At 47.9% G+C, this 17,738-nt stretch overlaps 3 protein-coding genes across 3 annotated transcripts; 2 read left to right on the forward strand and 1 right to left on the reverse strand.

Moving 5' to 3' along the window:
- Positions 1-5,226: 5,226 nt before the first annotated feature.
- nsdD (GATA-type sexual development transcription factor NsdD) lies at positions 5,227-6,800 on the forward strand (the record flags this gene model as incomplete). The annotated part of the gene is made up of 3 exons (XM_043288619.1): positions 5,227-6,030; positions 6,102-6,431; positions 6,588-6,800. 3 exons carry the CDS (start codon positions 5,227-5,229, stop codon positions 6,798-6,800), a joined length of 1,347 nt encoding a protein of 448 aa, XP_043144554.1.
- Positions 6,801-12,275: 5,475 nt separating this feature from the next.
- On the forward strand, positions 12,276-13,699 carry Aud_003673 (uncharacterized protein; the record flags this gene model as incomplete). The annotated part of the gene is made up of 2 exons (XM_043288620.1): positions 12,276-12,688; positions 12,745-13,699. 2 exons carry the CDS (start codon positions 12,276-12,278, stop codon positions 13,697-13,699), a joined length of 1,368 nt encoding a protein of 455 aa, XP_043144555.1.
- Positions 13,700-14,262: 563 nt separating this feature from the next.
- Positions 14,263-16,101, reverse strand: Aud_003674 (carboxylesterase/lipase family protein; the record flags this gene model as incomplete). The annotated part of the gene is made up of 4 exons (XM_043288621.1): positions 14,263-14,861; positions 14,918-15,538; positions 15,597-15,783; positions 15,835-16,101. The coding sequence occupies 4 exons, from the start codon at positions 16,099-16,101 to the stop codon at positions 14,263-14,265; spliced, it is 1,674 nt and encodes a 557-aa protein (XP_043144556.1).
- Positions 16,102-17,738: the final 1,637 nt, after the last annotated feature.

The following is a 17,738-nucleotide window of genomic DNA, read 5'->3' on the forward strand; positions in this document are numbered from 1 at the left end:
GCAAGTTTGTCCACGGGCTCTGAATGGTGTCGGCGGCGTTAGGCCCGAAGAATTGGGACTAAATTGTCTGGTACTTATTTGTCTTCTTTCAGCTTCCTGTTGTACTCGGCGCTCTGTAGGAAGGCGATGTGGCATCAATCCCCCCTGCCATTTTTCTTTGAAAATTGGACAAGTGATTGTGTTGGGCTGTTTGTAATAAGTACCTTGGAATGAAAATAAGAATAGCATACATTAGGAAGCACCACTACTATGTACTACCAACAGATGCATGCATATGGGAATCTGTGCATGGGGCCAGAAAGGGTAAGAGCCCGAGTCTGACAAAAAAAACCGTTACTGTATCAACGAGGTCAATTCAAGTCTACACTTCGTACTCCATGGCTAGGTAGCCTACGACCATGGATAGAAGGTTGGAGGGGAAAACGGCATTAATACTTAAGAACTTAAAAAGAACTTAAAATGCTGAACCGTACCATTTGAATATGTGCGAGTCAAGGTTAACCGCAGAAAATGACCTAATCGGAGTCCACAAGTTACGTCAATTCACCATGGCCATGTGCGATGACATATCGTAAGATTCATGCGCTCATCAATCATTCTACCTCCAATAGGATCTGCCAGATCGGTCGGACGGCGGGGGCAGGTACCTTTACAATCAAACGGACCAAGACAACGTGTGTATCACAGGCCCATGGATGTTGTGTCGCGGTAATTGAGAGCGACTGCGGGAGGTTGGTGCTGTGGAGCGTGATATTGGGAAATGCTGCCTGCGCGACCGTCAAACGAAGAGTCGAGGATTTCCCGTTTGTTGACCACTTCAAGGCCAGCTGCGATGTATGCTACATTGATTGATACGGCAGACATGAGACAGCCATGCGATTTGTTATCTGTTTCGGGGAATTGGCCCGACACTGGCTGTTGAGAATAGTACCAAAGTCCAGCTCATAGATAGACCTCCTCCGCCTCACCAACCGATCGGCCATTGTCCGCCCTTCCCCTCTAGAGAGAATAGGGTTCTTCTCATGATAGCAGATCGCTGTCCTGTAATAATAATATTAATATTAATAAATGTTACTGTACTGGCACGGTACCTTACGGAGGACTCGAACCTCATGATGACGATAATTATGTCACTGGTGAGCGGCTATGCCCGAGATCTCAAGCAAGGGAAAGCGGGGAGCGGTCCTGCGTACCATGGAACGAACTCCTATCACGCCAGCCAGGAACAAGGGGTTTCCATCTGAGAATTACTGTAATATTCAGATTTCAGTACTCTCATGTTATTCAATACGTTTTGAATTTGATCCCCTCCAATCACTGCCCACGGTGTAACCAACGACGATCGAGAATTCGAGAGAGTGGGGAGCGTGAAAAAGCCCTTCATGCAGGAAGAGATCTAGCCATCCATACAGAGACTTACCCACAGTAGAGTCCCGGTTGCTTGTGTTGCGCCAGCGAACGAGCGGTCAGATCTCTACCAGTTGCGATTTCAATGGTGCGACTTCTGCCTTTGGGCTACCTGCAGGCGGAGATGAGTGTAAGCGTGTGTCGTGCTGATGTGCGATCAAATTTCTCCACTGTGAGTTCGATCGTTCCCAGATCTGGGTCAAGGATAACCAATGTTGCAAGCCTGTGAGTGCTCATAGAGTCGTAGCCTTATCTCACACTAGTGTCAGATGGTCTTCCCTTCTTTTCATCCTGCATATGTTGCTTTACTCGTAGATCCGATTGGGTGTATGTTTATGAGGACTATTCTTAGCAGATCTTCTGCACACGCTCTTGCCGCTTGCTGATGTTTGCCATGAGACAGATAATGAAGCCATTGTTATTTATACAGAACTGCCTGGAAAGCTCAGAGGAGAGAGACTTTGTCGGAGACCCTAGCGCAGGATGAGAACAAGAAAAGAACTCAAATAAGATGTATGGTGCATTGAACTAGATCTGCTAACTGATCTCAGATAAAGTGATGGATAAAAAATCCGCTTTCCTGGGTAGCCTTATGCATAGTCCGCCATGGTTCGCAAAGTATATCAGGCAAGGGAAGCACAATCAGAAGACACGCAGCCATACTTTTCCACCCACTTCCCTTGCAAAAATTGCATGGACGGAGGATCTGATCTCTATACTACGGTCGACTTCTGGCAACACTATGGTCATGATGACCGCCATAGCGCTTGATTCTCCGAGTAGGAAGCAGACCCTCAAATTTGCATAATTGCCAACCAATCTATAACTTTCTGAAAGGACAATTAGGAGGTTCCCTCCAGTTTGGGGTCAAGTTTGACCTCGTTTGTTCATCTGGAAACAACTCAAGAAGCCCCTGTCTCTTTCCTTTATTCTTGGAGATTTGAACAATAGGTATTCTTCGCCAACAAAACTAGGTTGGCCGTTTTCCAAGCTAATGTGCATAATGTACGATCTAGGTATGGCGTCTCTTCTACATCCCCTCCATTACTCGCAAAAAGAAGTGGCCAGTTTATTGACCTTTATTGGTAATTTTGAAAAGATCCCATCAAATTCAGACTCAACCTTCTCTCCAGACTCTCAACTTTTGATTACGATCTCTCCCCCTGACTCTGAGTGGGCCTGGGTAATATTTTCTACTTATTATCCAAAGCAATTGTCCCTGCAATAGCTAGGTGGAAATGATCTTGTCAATCATCGAATAGGTTAGACCTTACTCGTCGGACCTGTCACCTGTCTTCCGGACAGTTCCAATACAGCTTTGGATTTGAAATACTTCGTACCATGAACAACGTCCATTCTCTTGGCTTCGAGGCCTTCTGATGTGTACTTACTCTTAAAACAATAATAGTGATAATGGGTAATTCCTGTCATACTGGGGAGGATGGTAATTAGCAGACCACAAGTGAACGAGAATTAATAGAAGGTGACTTGAAATTTCTTCAGATATTTCCAGGTTCCTGGATAGTTTGTATTGAAATCGTTTTACACTGGTAACAGAGAATGAGCTTTTAAAAAAGAGAAGGCAAGATCTAGCTAAGATAGAAGTTGCGTGAACCAAGGCAGTGGAGGCCTACAAATTAATAAGAAATTAGTAACGAAAAAAATATATAAAAAATAAGGGGGCAAATAAAAAAACAAATTCGATTAGAGAAAATTGAAAGGGAAGAAGGAAATAAAAAGAAAAAGTAGAGAAAATGTACTTCGCAGAGGCCAGAGAGAGCAGCCCCTTGTCATCAGCCCCACCCAGATATCCGCTCGTCACCAATATTGACCCAAAAACTTACTCCACACCATTCGTCGAAGATCCGCAGTTCGCAGCTTGTAAAGCTTCTGTAATTCGCCGTAACTTTAAACAGGTCACAGCCCACTGACTACTCGACAATCTGGTGTAGGCTACCGTGTCCGATCTCAAGTAAAGGGTCCTCTGAAATCTGTTTGGCTATCTGTCCTTTCAAATGGTAACAGTAAATACTATTTCCATCTCTGAGCTTATCCGTCCTGTCGATGATTTGACGTACCTAGTCTTCAGTAGCTTCCGCCTGAATGGACCCTTACCATATCTCGTGTGCGGGCCTGCCTGTGGCGGTCTTGTAATTGTCTTAATTCTAAAGTAGATTCTAGGTACATACGTAGTCTGCTAAGGCGTTAAGTAGTGAAGTGGTACCCCGTAGTTAGTAACTCAGGTACTAGTTAGTCCATAGTAGTAGCCCGTAGTGGAATAAGTAATAATAATGAGGATATTAGAAAAAAATGGTCGATTTATTATTTTGTTTTTACTTTATCTCCATTAATAATAATATAATTATAATATTATTATTATTCTAGAATTATAATTATAGTCGTAGCTAATCTCTCCCTCCGATGTTGGTTCTTCTTTGATCTTATTCTAGTAATTATTTAGCTTCTTGCCTCTTGACTCTCTTCTTCTCTACCAACCTTCCCTAAGATTCTGCGTCCCATCCTCGCTCTTCGAACTCTTCTGCTTGAAGCAAAACATCAGATTTCGGAAGAAGTCCTTTCGAACTGAACCCGCTTGCGCTTCTTCCTGTCGTCTCTCTCACCCCCCAGCCTCTGTCCATACTCATTACTTGCTTTTCCCCCAAAATCGCGCTTCTGCTTCCGCGTCAATAATTTCCTCCGTCGTTTATCTGAGTTTGACGCATACCTAAGTTGTCATTTGGAGAGACAAAGAAACAGGCCAACGTTTCCTATTACACGCGACGCATTCATTCATTATCCCTTGCATCTACTGCGCCGCCCGCACCTCCCGCCCGCAACTCACACCACCATTGTCGAGATCGAAAGAGACCAACACACAAATATTTGACAGCTGGAAGTTTATTTCTATTTTTCTTACCCACGCAAATTTGTCTTTGGACAGATGACACTCCGAAACACAAGAACGGCTGTTTTGATCTGATCTGTTCATCGCGCGCTTCGGATGATTGCCGTATCCTTGATTCCTCCACCCAGAACTGTGAGAGGGTCAATCCTATTTGACAATCGCGCCCACTTCTAACCGCATCGCATCTTCCGTGGGCTACTTGATCCCTCCCTGCGCCACTCCACTCTTCTTACATCGGAGTTTGATCCCAATATTTTTCTGAGAATCGACGTTGTCAAGAGTCCAGACTTTCATTCTTAGGAACACCTTACGATCGTCTAACTCCGAATTTGCCTTGTTCACCCTCTCCACACAACCGCCAACCAACTCAAACAACTTGCTAAATAGGTGGCACTCCTCTCTTATTCGTCGCACCATCTTCTCTTAGGCAAGCAAAGGGGATAGTGTTCAGGTACTACGATTTCAGGAAGAGGACGACTGCACATCCCTCGAGGACCTTACGCGGACATCAAATCTTGCCGCAGGACCACCTAACGCTCTCCAGCCCCTCGTCACTACACCAGCGCGCCGAATCACCCTGCCGATCGACCAGACGTTGCGATCATCTTAATAGTTGATTGAAATTCGCCGGGCGGCAGTGGCCAGTAGCGGGAATTTGGAGTGGATGAGCCGGGACACTCGAAGTGACATTCAGGCGTAATGGGGTCATTAGAGGCAACTCATAGACAGAGGTCAGTCTTGCGCTCCGAGGCGATCTTGAAAGAAGCGTTCGCTGGTGAGTATTTACTGACTGTATATTTGCTGCATCTAGGGACCATCTACCGACCATAAGTTTCTTCACAAAGGACGGATCTGGGTATCCCTCAAGAAATTCGACGATCTCATCGCCAACACCCCTCGTTAGCCCGACAACCATGTATTCCAGCCAACCTTCACCTTACTCCTATCAGCCTCCTGCGGCTAGCGCGCCTCCACAGCCCGGATACATCTCCCCTCCGGATTCGAGGCGGGCACTCGAGGAAGAAAAGGAGAAACAGTTGCAGCCACAGAGACAATCACTCCCTTCAATTCACGAGGCGTTAAGGAACGATAGCCCTTTGCCATACCCTGCTCCACCTACATCGGTTCCTCCGCCGCAAGCTCATCCCGCTCCTCCGCCTGCTCTCGTCGGTCGATCAACAGGGGATGGTCCAGCCGGACCCCCCAACCCGTTCTCAAATGGAGCGCCAGCAGGCCCATACATGCGCGAACCTGCTTATTCCCAGCTGCAAACGGAGGCTTCGCGGTCAAGCCTCGCATCTATCACCACACAGGAATCGAGAAATCCCTCATTACAGTCGCTCAACTCGAGCAAATCACCTACCCACAGTGCCAAGACTGGTTTGACTTCGATCACGGGCTCGCAGACTGGATCCGGGTACGAATATAGTGCTCCTACTTCGGCAGGGAGTATAGCCTCACCCAATGGATACACTGCATATTCGCAGCCGTTCACTTTTCAGTCGCAACCTCCACCAAACGCACCGACATACCCTCTATCCCATCATGATACTAGACCCTATGCCGGAACGCCCTGGAAACCTGGCGCGCCAGAGCCACCACGTGTCGAGGAATTGAAAAACGGGCTGGCGGGGCGTCCTGCGGTTCCGGTACAACCTCAAAGCGACTCCGCCAAGCGCCACTTGGACATCTACGAAGTGGAGACTTCACTTAACGAGGTATGTGATTTCATCGCAAGGACCATGTTTACCGGCGTTGTTCGCTAGGTTACTGACGGACTCTGGATTAGATCGCTGAAGTGAGTACGCGGACCTTGGACTTTTCCCGGCACTATGCTACAAGAGCACACCAAACTCAGCGGTCTGGGCCCATATTGGGGACTTTGCCCTCCCTCCACGAAATTGAAGACATGATCAATCTGCAACGTCGGAATCAAGACGCTTTGATGCGGATACGAACCGCTGTTTTGAACCAGGAGCATGCCTTAGCGGAGCAGATGGCTCAAAGAAAAGCTTTCAACGCCGGTGGAGTCCATGATAGTGACCATATGGCAATGTACCAAGAAGATTTCAAGGGTGGTGGCGGATTTGCCGGGCCAGATACAAAAAAGCGACGAGGGGTACGTTCTACTCTGTACTGTGCTTATTTGCTCACCCCTTCCCTTTGGCTGCTGGCACTATCTTTGCAGCGAGTCTCGGGCTTTTCCATTGTTTTCCGGAGCGTCATTTCTCGACTGGAGAAAGATTATTGTCGAGCTAACCAAGCATCATTATAGAAAGCCGCCCCTCCTGGTCGTTGCCACAGCTGCAACCGAGCCGAAACTCCAGAATGGCGTCGTGGTCCAGATGGCGCGCGGACATTGTGCAATGCCTGTGGCCTACACTACGCCAAATTGACGCGCAAGATGGGCGCCAGCAAGGCTGCATCCCTGGGTTCGAATCTGAAGCCCAAAGCCGCTCTCGACCCTGCGCCTCCTGGTACCCGATAGTCACGTGCCATTTTTTCATTTCTATTTCTATTTTATTTTTATTATTTTTTCTCCTCCCTTCTCCTTTTTTTTCTCATAATACCTTGTACTTTGTGGCGTTGAAAAGGCATTGGGTTAGAAGTGCCAGGCGTTCTGTGTCCCAAAGTTTTGTTTGGATCACGAGCTCTTGCATCTTGGTTCTTCTCTGGAGGTCACGGCCAGTATTTTGTTACTTGGTGGATGGATCATGCTCACTTGATCATCCGACAGTGGGCCTCGTTCATCTCCTCCTATTATTGACTTTATTTTTGGAATTACCCTTTCTTAATACCCCTCGCACGCTATGAGACAGCTACCAGGATAGACTATTTTCTTCTGTGCTGGGCGATTATCGACTACTAGTTGATCTAAGATGTCTTTGTTCCCCTGCGTGGCTCGTGTTATTGTACCTGATTTGCTTCTGTTTTGCAACTCTATACCCCAGCTTCGACCCATGTACTCATCACTCCAACCGTATGCCTACTGTCTGGGAAGGTGTTGATCTATGGTACTACTCACTAGATTCGAGAAGATGTTGATCAATAAAACACGGATGACGACCATGTGTGTGCCACTCGTCCCAGATACGTCTGCTTGGCGAATTGTCTTGGTGTACATACCATTAGCGCACCTTCTGTATCATGGTTCAGAGAATTCGCGAGCAAGACCCACTTGGCAGGCTCTTAGAGACTTGCCACGATCAAGGAGGGGAAGAAAAATAGAAATTTAAATAAATGAATTCTCAAAATTCAGAAGATGGAAACATCCAGAAAAGGAGAACCAAGCAATGGCAAGTTAGTACTGCGTATTCTGTAGTTACTGGACATTACATTGTTAATCTCCGACACGGGAGGCAGTAGCACTCGCTAAATTACTTCACATCACGGAGGCAACAGCCATAATACATTCCATAGCATTGCAGAGTACGGCCTCTGTTTCGGAGGCCGACGTTTGGGATACAGGCGCCACTCCGCACAGCATGAATACATGTAAACATATTTCAAGAGTCGCTCTTGGCTGTGGCTTCGTCACGGGGTACCTCATGACGTGCAAGGCTCAGGAGGTGAACTCTGAATAGATCCATCAGGCTAATGAGACTAGTCGTCCAGTGACTGTCTAGCGCATCGGACGCATGGGCCTCCAGATAGACTTTGTCATAGCGTAGGATGCGTGCCGCATGGCTTTGGATAGAGTTTATTCCCAGAGTTCGATTCCATGGCGTGCGTAGCGCTGGTAAGTTGCAGGTATCCACAAGATTCGCCATCGCCCATCGTGGTTGTGTGTATTCGTAGGTCGGAGTACTGCATAGTTACTTATGATGATGTTGATAAGAGAGAAGGGCTGGATCTTGGATGACTAAAAGCGGTATAGTGTGTTCCAGCCAGACCCTGACAGGAATCTTACAGTGTACTGAAATCATCCAATCACGGAGTGCCGAATCCCGAAATCGCGCTAGAACCCACCAGAACCACCTCCGTGGGTCTCATATCGTCGATTTTAATTAAACATCAATAATGCTACGGGGAACTCCCGTGGTAGCGATGACCAAGAGGGACTTCTTTCTTGGATTTACCGATTTATAGAGTTATGGGAGACTTATTTGAGTTTTGAGTTGCATATGCTTCCAGCTGCAAACACAGGCTGCTGGTGCGTGGCTGACATGCCTGTACTGCGAAAACGAATTTATGTAACCAGAAGGTTTGGCAATGTTTTTTTTAAATACCAAGTGAAACACGCCTACCTGTTTCCAGCCTAGTGTTTCGATCGAATCGCATCGCATCGGATCGGATCTCAGGATCTCATCTCATCTCACCTGATCTAATCTCATCTCCAATCTTGCATGGGTCATCAGACTGCTTTTTACGACAAATAATTTTTGGCTGCGCCACTGCGAGACTATTGAGTGTTCTCCTGACTCCAAAATGGAAGGTGAGGATCGCGCATCCTCTCACCGCACAATCTGACAATTACAAATCGGCGGCCCTGTTCAACGCTATGGCGATGTGGTGTAACCTAGTTTCAGCTAGTGTCTCGTAGATTGAGTTCGGTCGTTGCTTCTTATCCCGATAAATCCGCTGACAAACTGGATACTTGGGATTTTGATGGTTTCCTTATGGCCTAGTCTAGAAGGGGGCCTGGGAGGATTTGTGGGAGAGATTTACAAACTGGATGCTTGGAGTTTCGATGGTTTCCTTATGGCGTAGTCTAGAAGGGGGCAGTGTGATCCATAGTCAGGTACCGTCCCGCTTGACCCAAAGGTTACGGATTGATTACATTTGGTTCTCGAGATTTCAGATTCAGATCTCCGCGGCATCTGACATATTGCCAGTCCTGTCACTTGGCATAGAACTATAGTAACTCGAAAATAATGCTTCCCAATGTTAGAGAATTATTTGTCGGGGACCATCATCACTGGTCTTCCACATTTTCGGCAATGTTCCGCCGAGCACGGACAAGAATGTGGCGGAAGGAACACAGTTGCCCAGCGTGTATGGGATACTACGGACGACCACCAGTCCCTCGGTGCCAGGAAGCTGTGTGCTCAAAATTCGGAGTCCAATCTATGTAACTCTACTCTGCTCAGTCTCGTAAAAATCAACGTTGAAATCCAAGTCTGTTTGCCATATGGATCCAGCATGTACTAGGGTGATCTGTGTTTCTATTCCACGAGGCATGCATGTCCCAGGTTTATTGCAGAAAGTACCGTACGCCATATTCCATTCCTGGCCAGACAGGTCTTTTACTGTACTCTATGCTATTCCGGTATCGTAATATCGACGAATTGAGCCCACGCATACAGTAAGGAAGATCCAAGATACGACCATCTCTTTCTAGAAAGATACCACCATAGCTGGAACACTAGGATGGCCCAAATTCCAGATCCTAGACTCTTCCTGCCGTGTTTAGCTGGGAGTCGTCCGTGTCGAACCCAGACTATCATTCCCCGGTCCGCTATCCTAATTGGGAAATGATTGATCGTTGAGCGATCGGGTATTGACCGTGGTTGGATGTTGCTAGTTTGTCGCTAAACTCGGATTGGTTCTAAGGGGTAAGGGGTGTTGTAGGAATACCAGCCAACAGATGGGTACTGTAGTATTGTACCTACATGTAGCTATATGCATACATATGTTCATTGTGTACGGAGTATTTCATGGTTTAGAGCCTGTAGGTAGATCATTTAAAGTCATAGTTGTACCTCATTCAATCATCAGACCCCCGGTGATCAAGAGTGTTGGTCTCCATCCATGCAGTCGGAGTAGCCGATCCTGCGTTATCTTGGTTGTTTTTGCCCTGGACCATTGACCTTAATGGTCAAGTATGAAGAGTGGCCCACTACATATTGTGTGTCGTTTTCTGATTGATCGGCGGTGATACCCGGAGATCAATGGGTCCCGAACGGGTAGTCAGATGGAATCCGAAGGACCACTTTGCTCGAGGGAAGGAGGGTAGCTTCTGCTGAATTTACCTCATGGGGACCAGATATCATCACCATTATGGCATGCTCACAAAACTCAGCCTACCTATTCCGTGTACCATTACCATACCATCGGGTCGTTAACGGTCATTCTGGTCTAATGGGACTGGCTCTGAAGTGGAAGCTCTAGATAGTGTGCAAGCAAGGTTTGTTTGGGGTATGAAATGGATCTATGTCTTGCTTCGATCCCTATCCACCCTACGGGGGGGGGATCGTGGGCTTGAAACACTTTCTTTGTCTTAATCAGCGAGCAATAATATGCGCTAGTAGATCAGCAGGTAGCGAAGGGATGATTACTCACGTTACACAGCAGCACGATGGCTTGGTTTGTACTAATAAGTCGCTGTTATGTGCTTACAGCCCAGATCGGCATCCTCCACAGAGCGATTTTCATCGCTTGCATCCGAATTTCTGGTCAATAGTCATACCGGAAGCAAGGAGAACTTTGCCCAGATCGACATCACCTGACTGGTCAATACACCTTTTTCCTGCTGCAGCCTGCACGTCTAGATCTGTAGATGGGTAACACAGTCTGCGGATCTATGCGGATGCAGATCTCAGACAAATCCTTATGGATACTCTTCGCTACGTCAGCGTGCAAACCGCCCAAATAGGTAAGGATGTCCCCGTACCTATGTGCTCGGCTACTCGGGGCCTCCTAAGACCCGAAAAAGAGGGTGGATCATGGCACGCATGACATCCTGTACAACTGAGTTGAGCAAGACAAACTTAGTATGGGTAGTACCTGAGTAGATGATCTTGCTTGTCCAGAAATGGACAGGAGCCCGATGAGGCTTGAGGCTTATTTGCAATACCTTCTGCATCTATTTCAAATTCCTCAGGGCGTGCGGCTGGTTGGACAGTCAACAGCCAATCTGCAGATAGAAGATCCGGGCCATGCAAGGCTACGGCTTAGCGGCATTTGATCGATCCCCTAACCCCTATTGTTGTCCTGAGTACTTGATGCTTGGTAGAACACTGTCCTTGACGGTATTTCATCGCAAACCTACCTACGGCCTCCCGGAGAATGCAAGGCTGAATGCTTCCTTGGAACTTAGAACAAGCAACAAAGCAGTGGCTGAAGCGGGAAGGATCAGGGATCGATCTGGAAAGCTAAGATCGTTCCAATTCTTCCCAAGCTGTTCGCGCATTGAGTATTTACCGTAATCTATTGTCTATAGTTCCATGTAGACCCTATATTCAACTATTATGTACCTCATCTATTGTTGAAGGCATGCGTTCATTGATATCTGTGTAACTCCTTATACCTGTCCTTTATCTTTTATTAGTACCATCTGAGTGACTATTTGTGTAAGTAATCAACTTCATCTCATTGTTAAACTGCAGGAAAGGAGATTTAGGTAGCTAAACCCAAAAAGGTAATTCCTCGATTCTCTACTAATCTAAGCAATTATTCAGCATTCCCCACCGTATCTCCCCCCATGATAGCGAGGGGCGCGTCTATAGACTATGGTTGGTTGGAACTATTGACCGGCATAGCTAGCATCGAGACGCATACTGTCCAGATCATGCAGAAAGAATGTCCCAGCGGTCCGCAGATATTTGCAAGGTATACGGAATGTATATGCGAAAAACTTTATTCTAGGAGATTAATGTGCTGGTGCAAACATGGCTCGTCTGAATATCACACTGTACCTGACTCCATATAAGGAAAGGTGGTAATAAATACTTACCTTGTCTAAAGTAAGATACTGGTATTTTCTGACATATGTGCCCCGTAATTTTGAATAAGAGTTCTCCTCCCATTTCTTATGGACTTTAGGATCATACACATTGGATATTGAGTCTCAATAAGGCTCGTGTGCAGGGGATACATGACAGTTGTCATCTCTTATAATTGTCATTGTTGTTGTTATATTTTCTGTGTAGTTCCGAGTATCGCCGTGGCATACATGAGAGACAAACCCTTGATATACCCAATGTTCTAGCAGGACTCCTGATCGGATATTATATCCCTCTTCATGTTCCAGACAAGGTCCAGCCACCGGATCTCTGCAGCGAATCCAGTTCGCAACCTGGACGGCATGGATCATGAACGATGTTCGGCTCTACACAATGAGATACTGTATAGAGGATGGGTGGGCAGTGGCAGACGATCTGATGAGCTCCCTTCCCAGACATGGTGGGATTACAATGCACCTCCCCGGGACACTCTAAACCGGCTGTCGCCGTCCTTGGTTGCCTTCCTCAAGCAAGCACGCTTCTTACCATATGAAGAAAACCTTGATTATTCTTTCTTCTACTTTGTGGCTGGTTTGGTGAACAGTGAAGGTCTTCTATCAGTGTCAGAGCGGGGAGCATACCTAGATAATGAGCGCTTTGTGTTCCTTTACTACGCTACCGCGTATAAAGCAGGGGATCAGCAGGGCATCTTGTGAGTTATTCATATGTACAAATATATAGACTTGCATTCTGCTCATACTTCTTGAGCTTTGACCAAGCAACATCAACAGCTGCATTTGTGGGTGATCTTGCAGATATAACGGCGATGTGCGAACGAGGTTGGGGATGGAAACCCCTCGAGGTTATTCTCGATGCATATCTCGAAATGATTGATGAAGGAAAGATCTTTACAGCTCTTGACGGTCAAGCAAGTGAGGAAAGCGAAATCGTAGAGCCATTCCCCCCGTGGAGGATCCGCGCATTTTCCGACACTGATCTGGAGAAATCTGTAAGCTCCATGAGGCGACTTCTCGATGCGATTGAGACCCGACTACCGGCGCAGAAGCCGCCGAAAGGGGGGAAAACACTTCAGTGGTGTGATCTCTTGGATCAGGAGTTCCTACCTACCTCCAGCTTTGCGTATCAATTCTTGACTAGAGTTGCGGCATGGTCAATTCCCATCAAGTACATCGCCCCTGGTATTTATCTCCCAAGCAAGCCCGACCAGCAACCCTACCAGTCCTCACAGTCCGAGCCGGAAGGCATGCACCTCCGCATATTCCATATCGATGGGCTCGGCGACCAATATCCTTCATGGACACCGCTGAATGAAAGTTCCACGGTCCCCGCGGGGCTCTACCTCGGTCAGATCGTGCCCAGAACCAACACAGCTTTCGGTGATGGGTGTGTCCTCGTGCTCCCGTACGGACTAGGGGCGCATGGGTGGGCCCGCAAGTCAGACGGCGAGCAGGTGGGCATCAATCCTGAGAGCGAGCACCCCATACCAACCAATCAGTCCTTTGAGCTTTATCAGTCTGGGTTCACGGGTTTCACGGATCTTCGCGAGGTGCAGCTCTGGAAGGTGCTGCAGAGCTGGGCGGAAAGAGTAGAACAGGGAGATTGGGATGTGGATGAGTATGGAGTTCGGGGGGGTATTGAGAAGTTCAAGGATGCTGATACTGAGACCCATTGGCGGAAGTATTGGATACCTCCCAGCTGGTGAGCACCCTCGGCTCCGATGTTGCCAAATGGAGTATGCTATACGCATTGGGCACTGCGCCGTATAGGATATCACCAGCGATTTCACTTCGCCACTCGGTGGGCCAATTGAAGTCTTCTCTACTTTTCTGAGGACACGGATAGATGTAGATGGCAATGCAAGCTCCTGTTTATCATCATCTAGGTACTAGTAAAATTGTCCAAATGTGCCACTAATCCAATCACTCTCGCTGCTCTCAAAAGTTTGGCCTTGTAAGTTACATTAGTACTAAGGGAGGTAGTCCCATCTAAATGATGCGCAGTCGCAATGGCGTAGAGCAGATTGGGGATGATTGGACCTAAAAGAATGGTGATGTCGGTTTTATCGACGAAAGCTGGATATGCTGCCCGAGGGTACGTGCTAAGTCTCATGAAAAATTCTTGTTCTTGCAGATATATATCGTTATCCCTACGTCCTATGTACAACTGTGGCTACAACAGTAGCAGTACCCAAAACTATCACGGCACTGCATCTTTGCTACAATCAGAGAGATGCTTTGTGACCTCAAGGCACATGATCGCTGGTAATCATCGCCCATATACATCAGCCTGGGAATTGATATAGTCAATCCCCTTCTTCCGCCATGTGTCGGGCTCCATGTGGCTCGTAACATTGGCATCGAAGAGCAAGTCGACTGGCTTTCTTCTGCCGTACGGATCCCAGTGCACCGGCGAGTTATGAATGCCTGAGTTTGGATCCAAGTCGTGGATGAATGAAGCCCACATACTCGTCATCAGCTTGCTGAGCTGCTTGTACGACTCAGGCGTGCCGGCAAACGGTTTACCACCATGATAGCCAAGTCCCTCAATATTGTTGAAAACAAACGCCACCTCCTCAAAGTGAGTGGCTCCCATAATTAGAGGAACGTCCGCGGCGTGGACATTGAATCGGTAGCAGTACGCCGGCGTTGATGTCTCTGCCCACGCTTCACATTGTCGGCGGCGGATGGTGTGCATCATCACATCGCCTGCGTAGGCGGATGTACGTCGCCATTGGTAACCCATTGATGGCACACGTTCGGATCCGAGATACTCAGGGATACCTTGGGAGGGGTCGTCAGGATAGAGCTGTAGGATTCGTTTTGCTACTGGATGGGGAAGCTTGAGTGACCCTCCGTATTTGGCGTCTATCTTGATGATCAGCAGGTCTATAGCGATAAACACGAAAAGCGCTCCAACAAACCTGTGAGGTACTCGTAGAATTCCTCCGTGGTATTGATCCCAAAGGGACCAAACGATGATCCCTCGTCTGTGTTCGTACCAGCAATAATGGGGACTTTGACATATTTATGTTCCTTCAAGAGGACACTGCCGCGCTTCGGGATGAAATCCCCGTCAACAGTGGGTGCAAATCTATAGTTGGGTGAGCCGCCAGTACCGTTGAGAGCAGCATTCAACGTCTCAAAGGGCACTTCACGCAGACATTGCAGCGTATCTTCAGCGTCTGAGCACTGGACTTTCGATACAAGATCATCGTAAGAGCCTTGGAACACTGTGTAGTTGGCTGGACTGACGGATATTGAACCACCAGATTGCATAATAGCTCCGCGGAAGAGACCATCATCTCTGCCGTCGTATGCTGTGAGATGATAGCCAACAGACATTCCTCCGGCGGACTCCCCCCAGATGGTAACTTTGGTCGGGTCACCTCCGAACGCCGCAATATTCTCTTGGATCCATTGAAGCGCGAGTCTTTGGTCTCTGAGCCCGATATTAGTGTTCCCACTGTCAACGACCTCCTGAGAACTCAAGAAGCCCCATGCAGAGAGACGGTAGTTGATCGAAACGGCGATGAAGGGTTTGCCTTAACTCGTAAGCATCCTGAAAGATTGCCTTTCTTTGTGCATGAACGTGTGGTTTACCAATCTTATACGAGTTTGCAACGATAGCAGACATGTTGTAGCGCTGGTCAGAGCCTGAACCCATGTAGAATCCACCCCCGTGGATCCAGACACCAACAGGCAGCTTCGAGTTCTCATCGACCGACGAACCGCGGATGACGTTTAGGGTGAGACAAGCTTCAGACATCGGATACCAGATGGAGTCCGACTATTTCTACTCAGCTTGCCTAACTTCTTCGTTAGAGAGGAGTCGACTTACGCCGTATCCAACACAGATATCCGAGTACTCCTTTGCATTGCGCTCCCCGTCCCAGCTCTCATTCAAAGATTGCGGAACTTTGAATCGCAAATTTCCCACTGGCTGCTGGGCATATGGCATGCCTAAAAAGAAATCTTGTCGGTAATTCGCATTTCTCACCCCAACGTAGGTACCATTTCGGACATGGACCTTGGGATTCGAGACGCTGCTCGGTGCAGCATTCCCCACAGCCCAGAGGGCAAAGAAGGAAGCAGCCAAAAGTTTCATCCTGAAGGTTCAAAACTCACTATTGGGGACTTGCACCGTTTCCTCCCCAGCGCAAGATTCGGCTTCATTGTCTTATATAGGCCGGTACCCTGTATAGTGGGGAAAGAAAAAAGCGCGAATGACCCTACCATTTCTTGCAAGGCTGGATTTCCGGTGATTGTTGATCTTCATGGCGTGCCTTGATTCCCTCAGTAGGCTCCCATACATGCTCTACATGACAACGAGTCATGGAATTTGCGGGGTTCTGAAGAGTGTGGGGATCCCACAAAATCCACGCGGCCCTTCAGCCTAGAAGAGCAAAGATCATCATCTTCATTGCGGAGAAGGTGACACCCTGCGTGCAAAAATGGGGCATAGAAAACGAGTAATAGGCTAAGTCATGATGCTCAGGTTATTGAACGCGGGCCGCGACGCGGAACTGTGCCGAAGAATAGCCGTTGCTCCCACGCTCAAGACATGAGAAGTGGGGATGTAAGACATCGCATGCCGAGAACTATTGCCGGACAAGAGTCTTCATAGATGATTAAGCTCTGACTAAAGTTTACTGGATAACTAGTTACGAGTCAGGGGGGTTATCGTCGGGTGGAGTCGTCGGCCTCAGAACCATCAGAAGATAGAACATGAATTGGCGCTGAGGTGGCCGGTAGCAGATGGTCTCGGGGGATGGCCATCTCACTGATGACAGCGGTGTTGATACGATGATAGAGTGTAATGTAGATGGGTGCAAAACAACAGGAGTCCTCCGAGAAGCGAAAAGCAAGAAATGGCTGGCTGCTTCAATCCGCTCCTGACCATAGACCACAATAGCCGACGGAGTAGGGGGAAGCCAAGCCAACCGGGTTACAAGACTCCAGTCTTGGTCCAGCCCAATACACTTCTCTTGCTTGCAGTGAAAACCTCGACTGGCTCTGAAGCGAAGGATTCATACGGGGATGCAATCATTATTCTCTGTTGTCGTACAAGGAGCCAATTAATCCTTCCGCGCATCTTACACTGCAGGTTACATTTTTCGATATGTCCAATCCCAAATGGTCAGCTAGGACGGAAAGTATCCGACATAAGGTCTATATGGCAACGAACGCTGGCTAACACGGTCAAGAAGCCGAGCACTCCTCCTGGAGGCTGTCGGGATATGCTACGGAATCATCGTGCTCGTGTTGCCTCCTGATCTTGACCATGTTACACAGTCTGACGCGACGTTTCAAGCCGCATCCAACCTTCATGTGCCTCTGCCGTTCGGCGGTTAAACGGGTCATACTTGTCAGACGGTAAAAACTTGATGCAGCTTGCAGTGTAACGGTGACACGTCCAACCCGTTCTGTAAACGCCTTTTCAATGCGCTGGTGACGAGATCTGTCAGCGCAATGTTCGCGAATTACTAGCGTGTGTGACAATTCTTCTCGAAGAGAGATCCCTCGATCAAACATGTGCTGACTGCTCCGTCAAGCCTAAACAGCAGGATCAATCTGCCTCTGCACTCTCAAGACATAGACCCTCTCAACGGGAACCTGCATGTGAAATGGCTGATGGAACAGCTGGGGGAATGTCGACCTTCGATCAAATGAAAGACTTTCCCCGGAACCGGAAGCTTTTTGCCATTCACTGGCACAGAAGCACGCAGCGCAAGCAAAAAAGAG

The sequence above is a fragment of the Aspergillus udagawae genome, assembly GCF_001078395.1.
Source record: "Aspergillus udagawae IFM 46973 DNA, scaffold_2, whole genome shotgun sequence".
NCBI lineage: Eukaryota > Fungi > Ascomycota > Eurotiomycetes > Eurotiales > Aspergillaceae > Aspergillus > Aspergillus udagawae.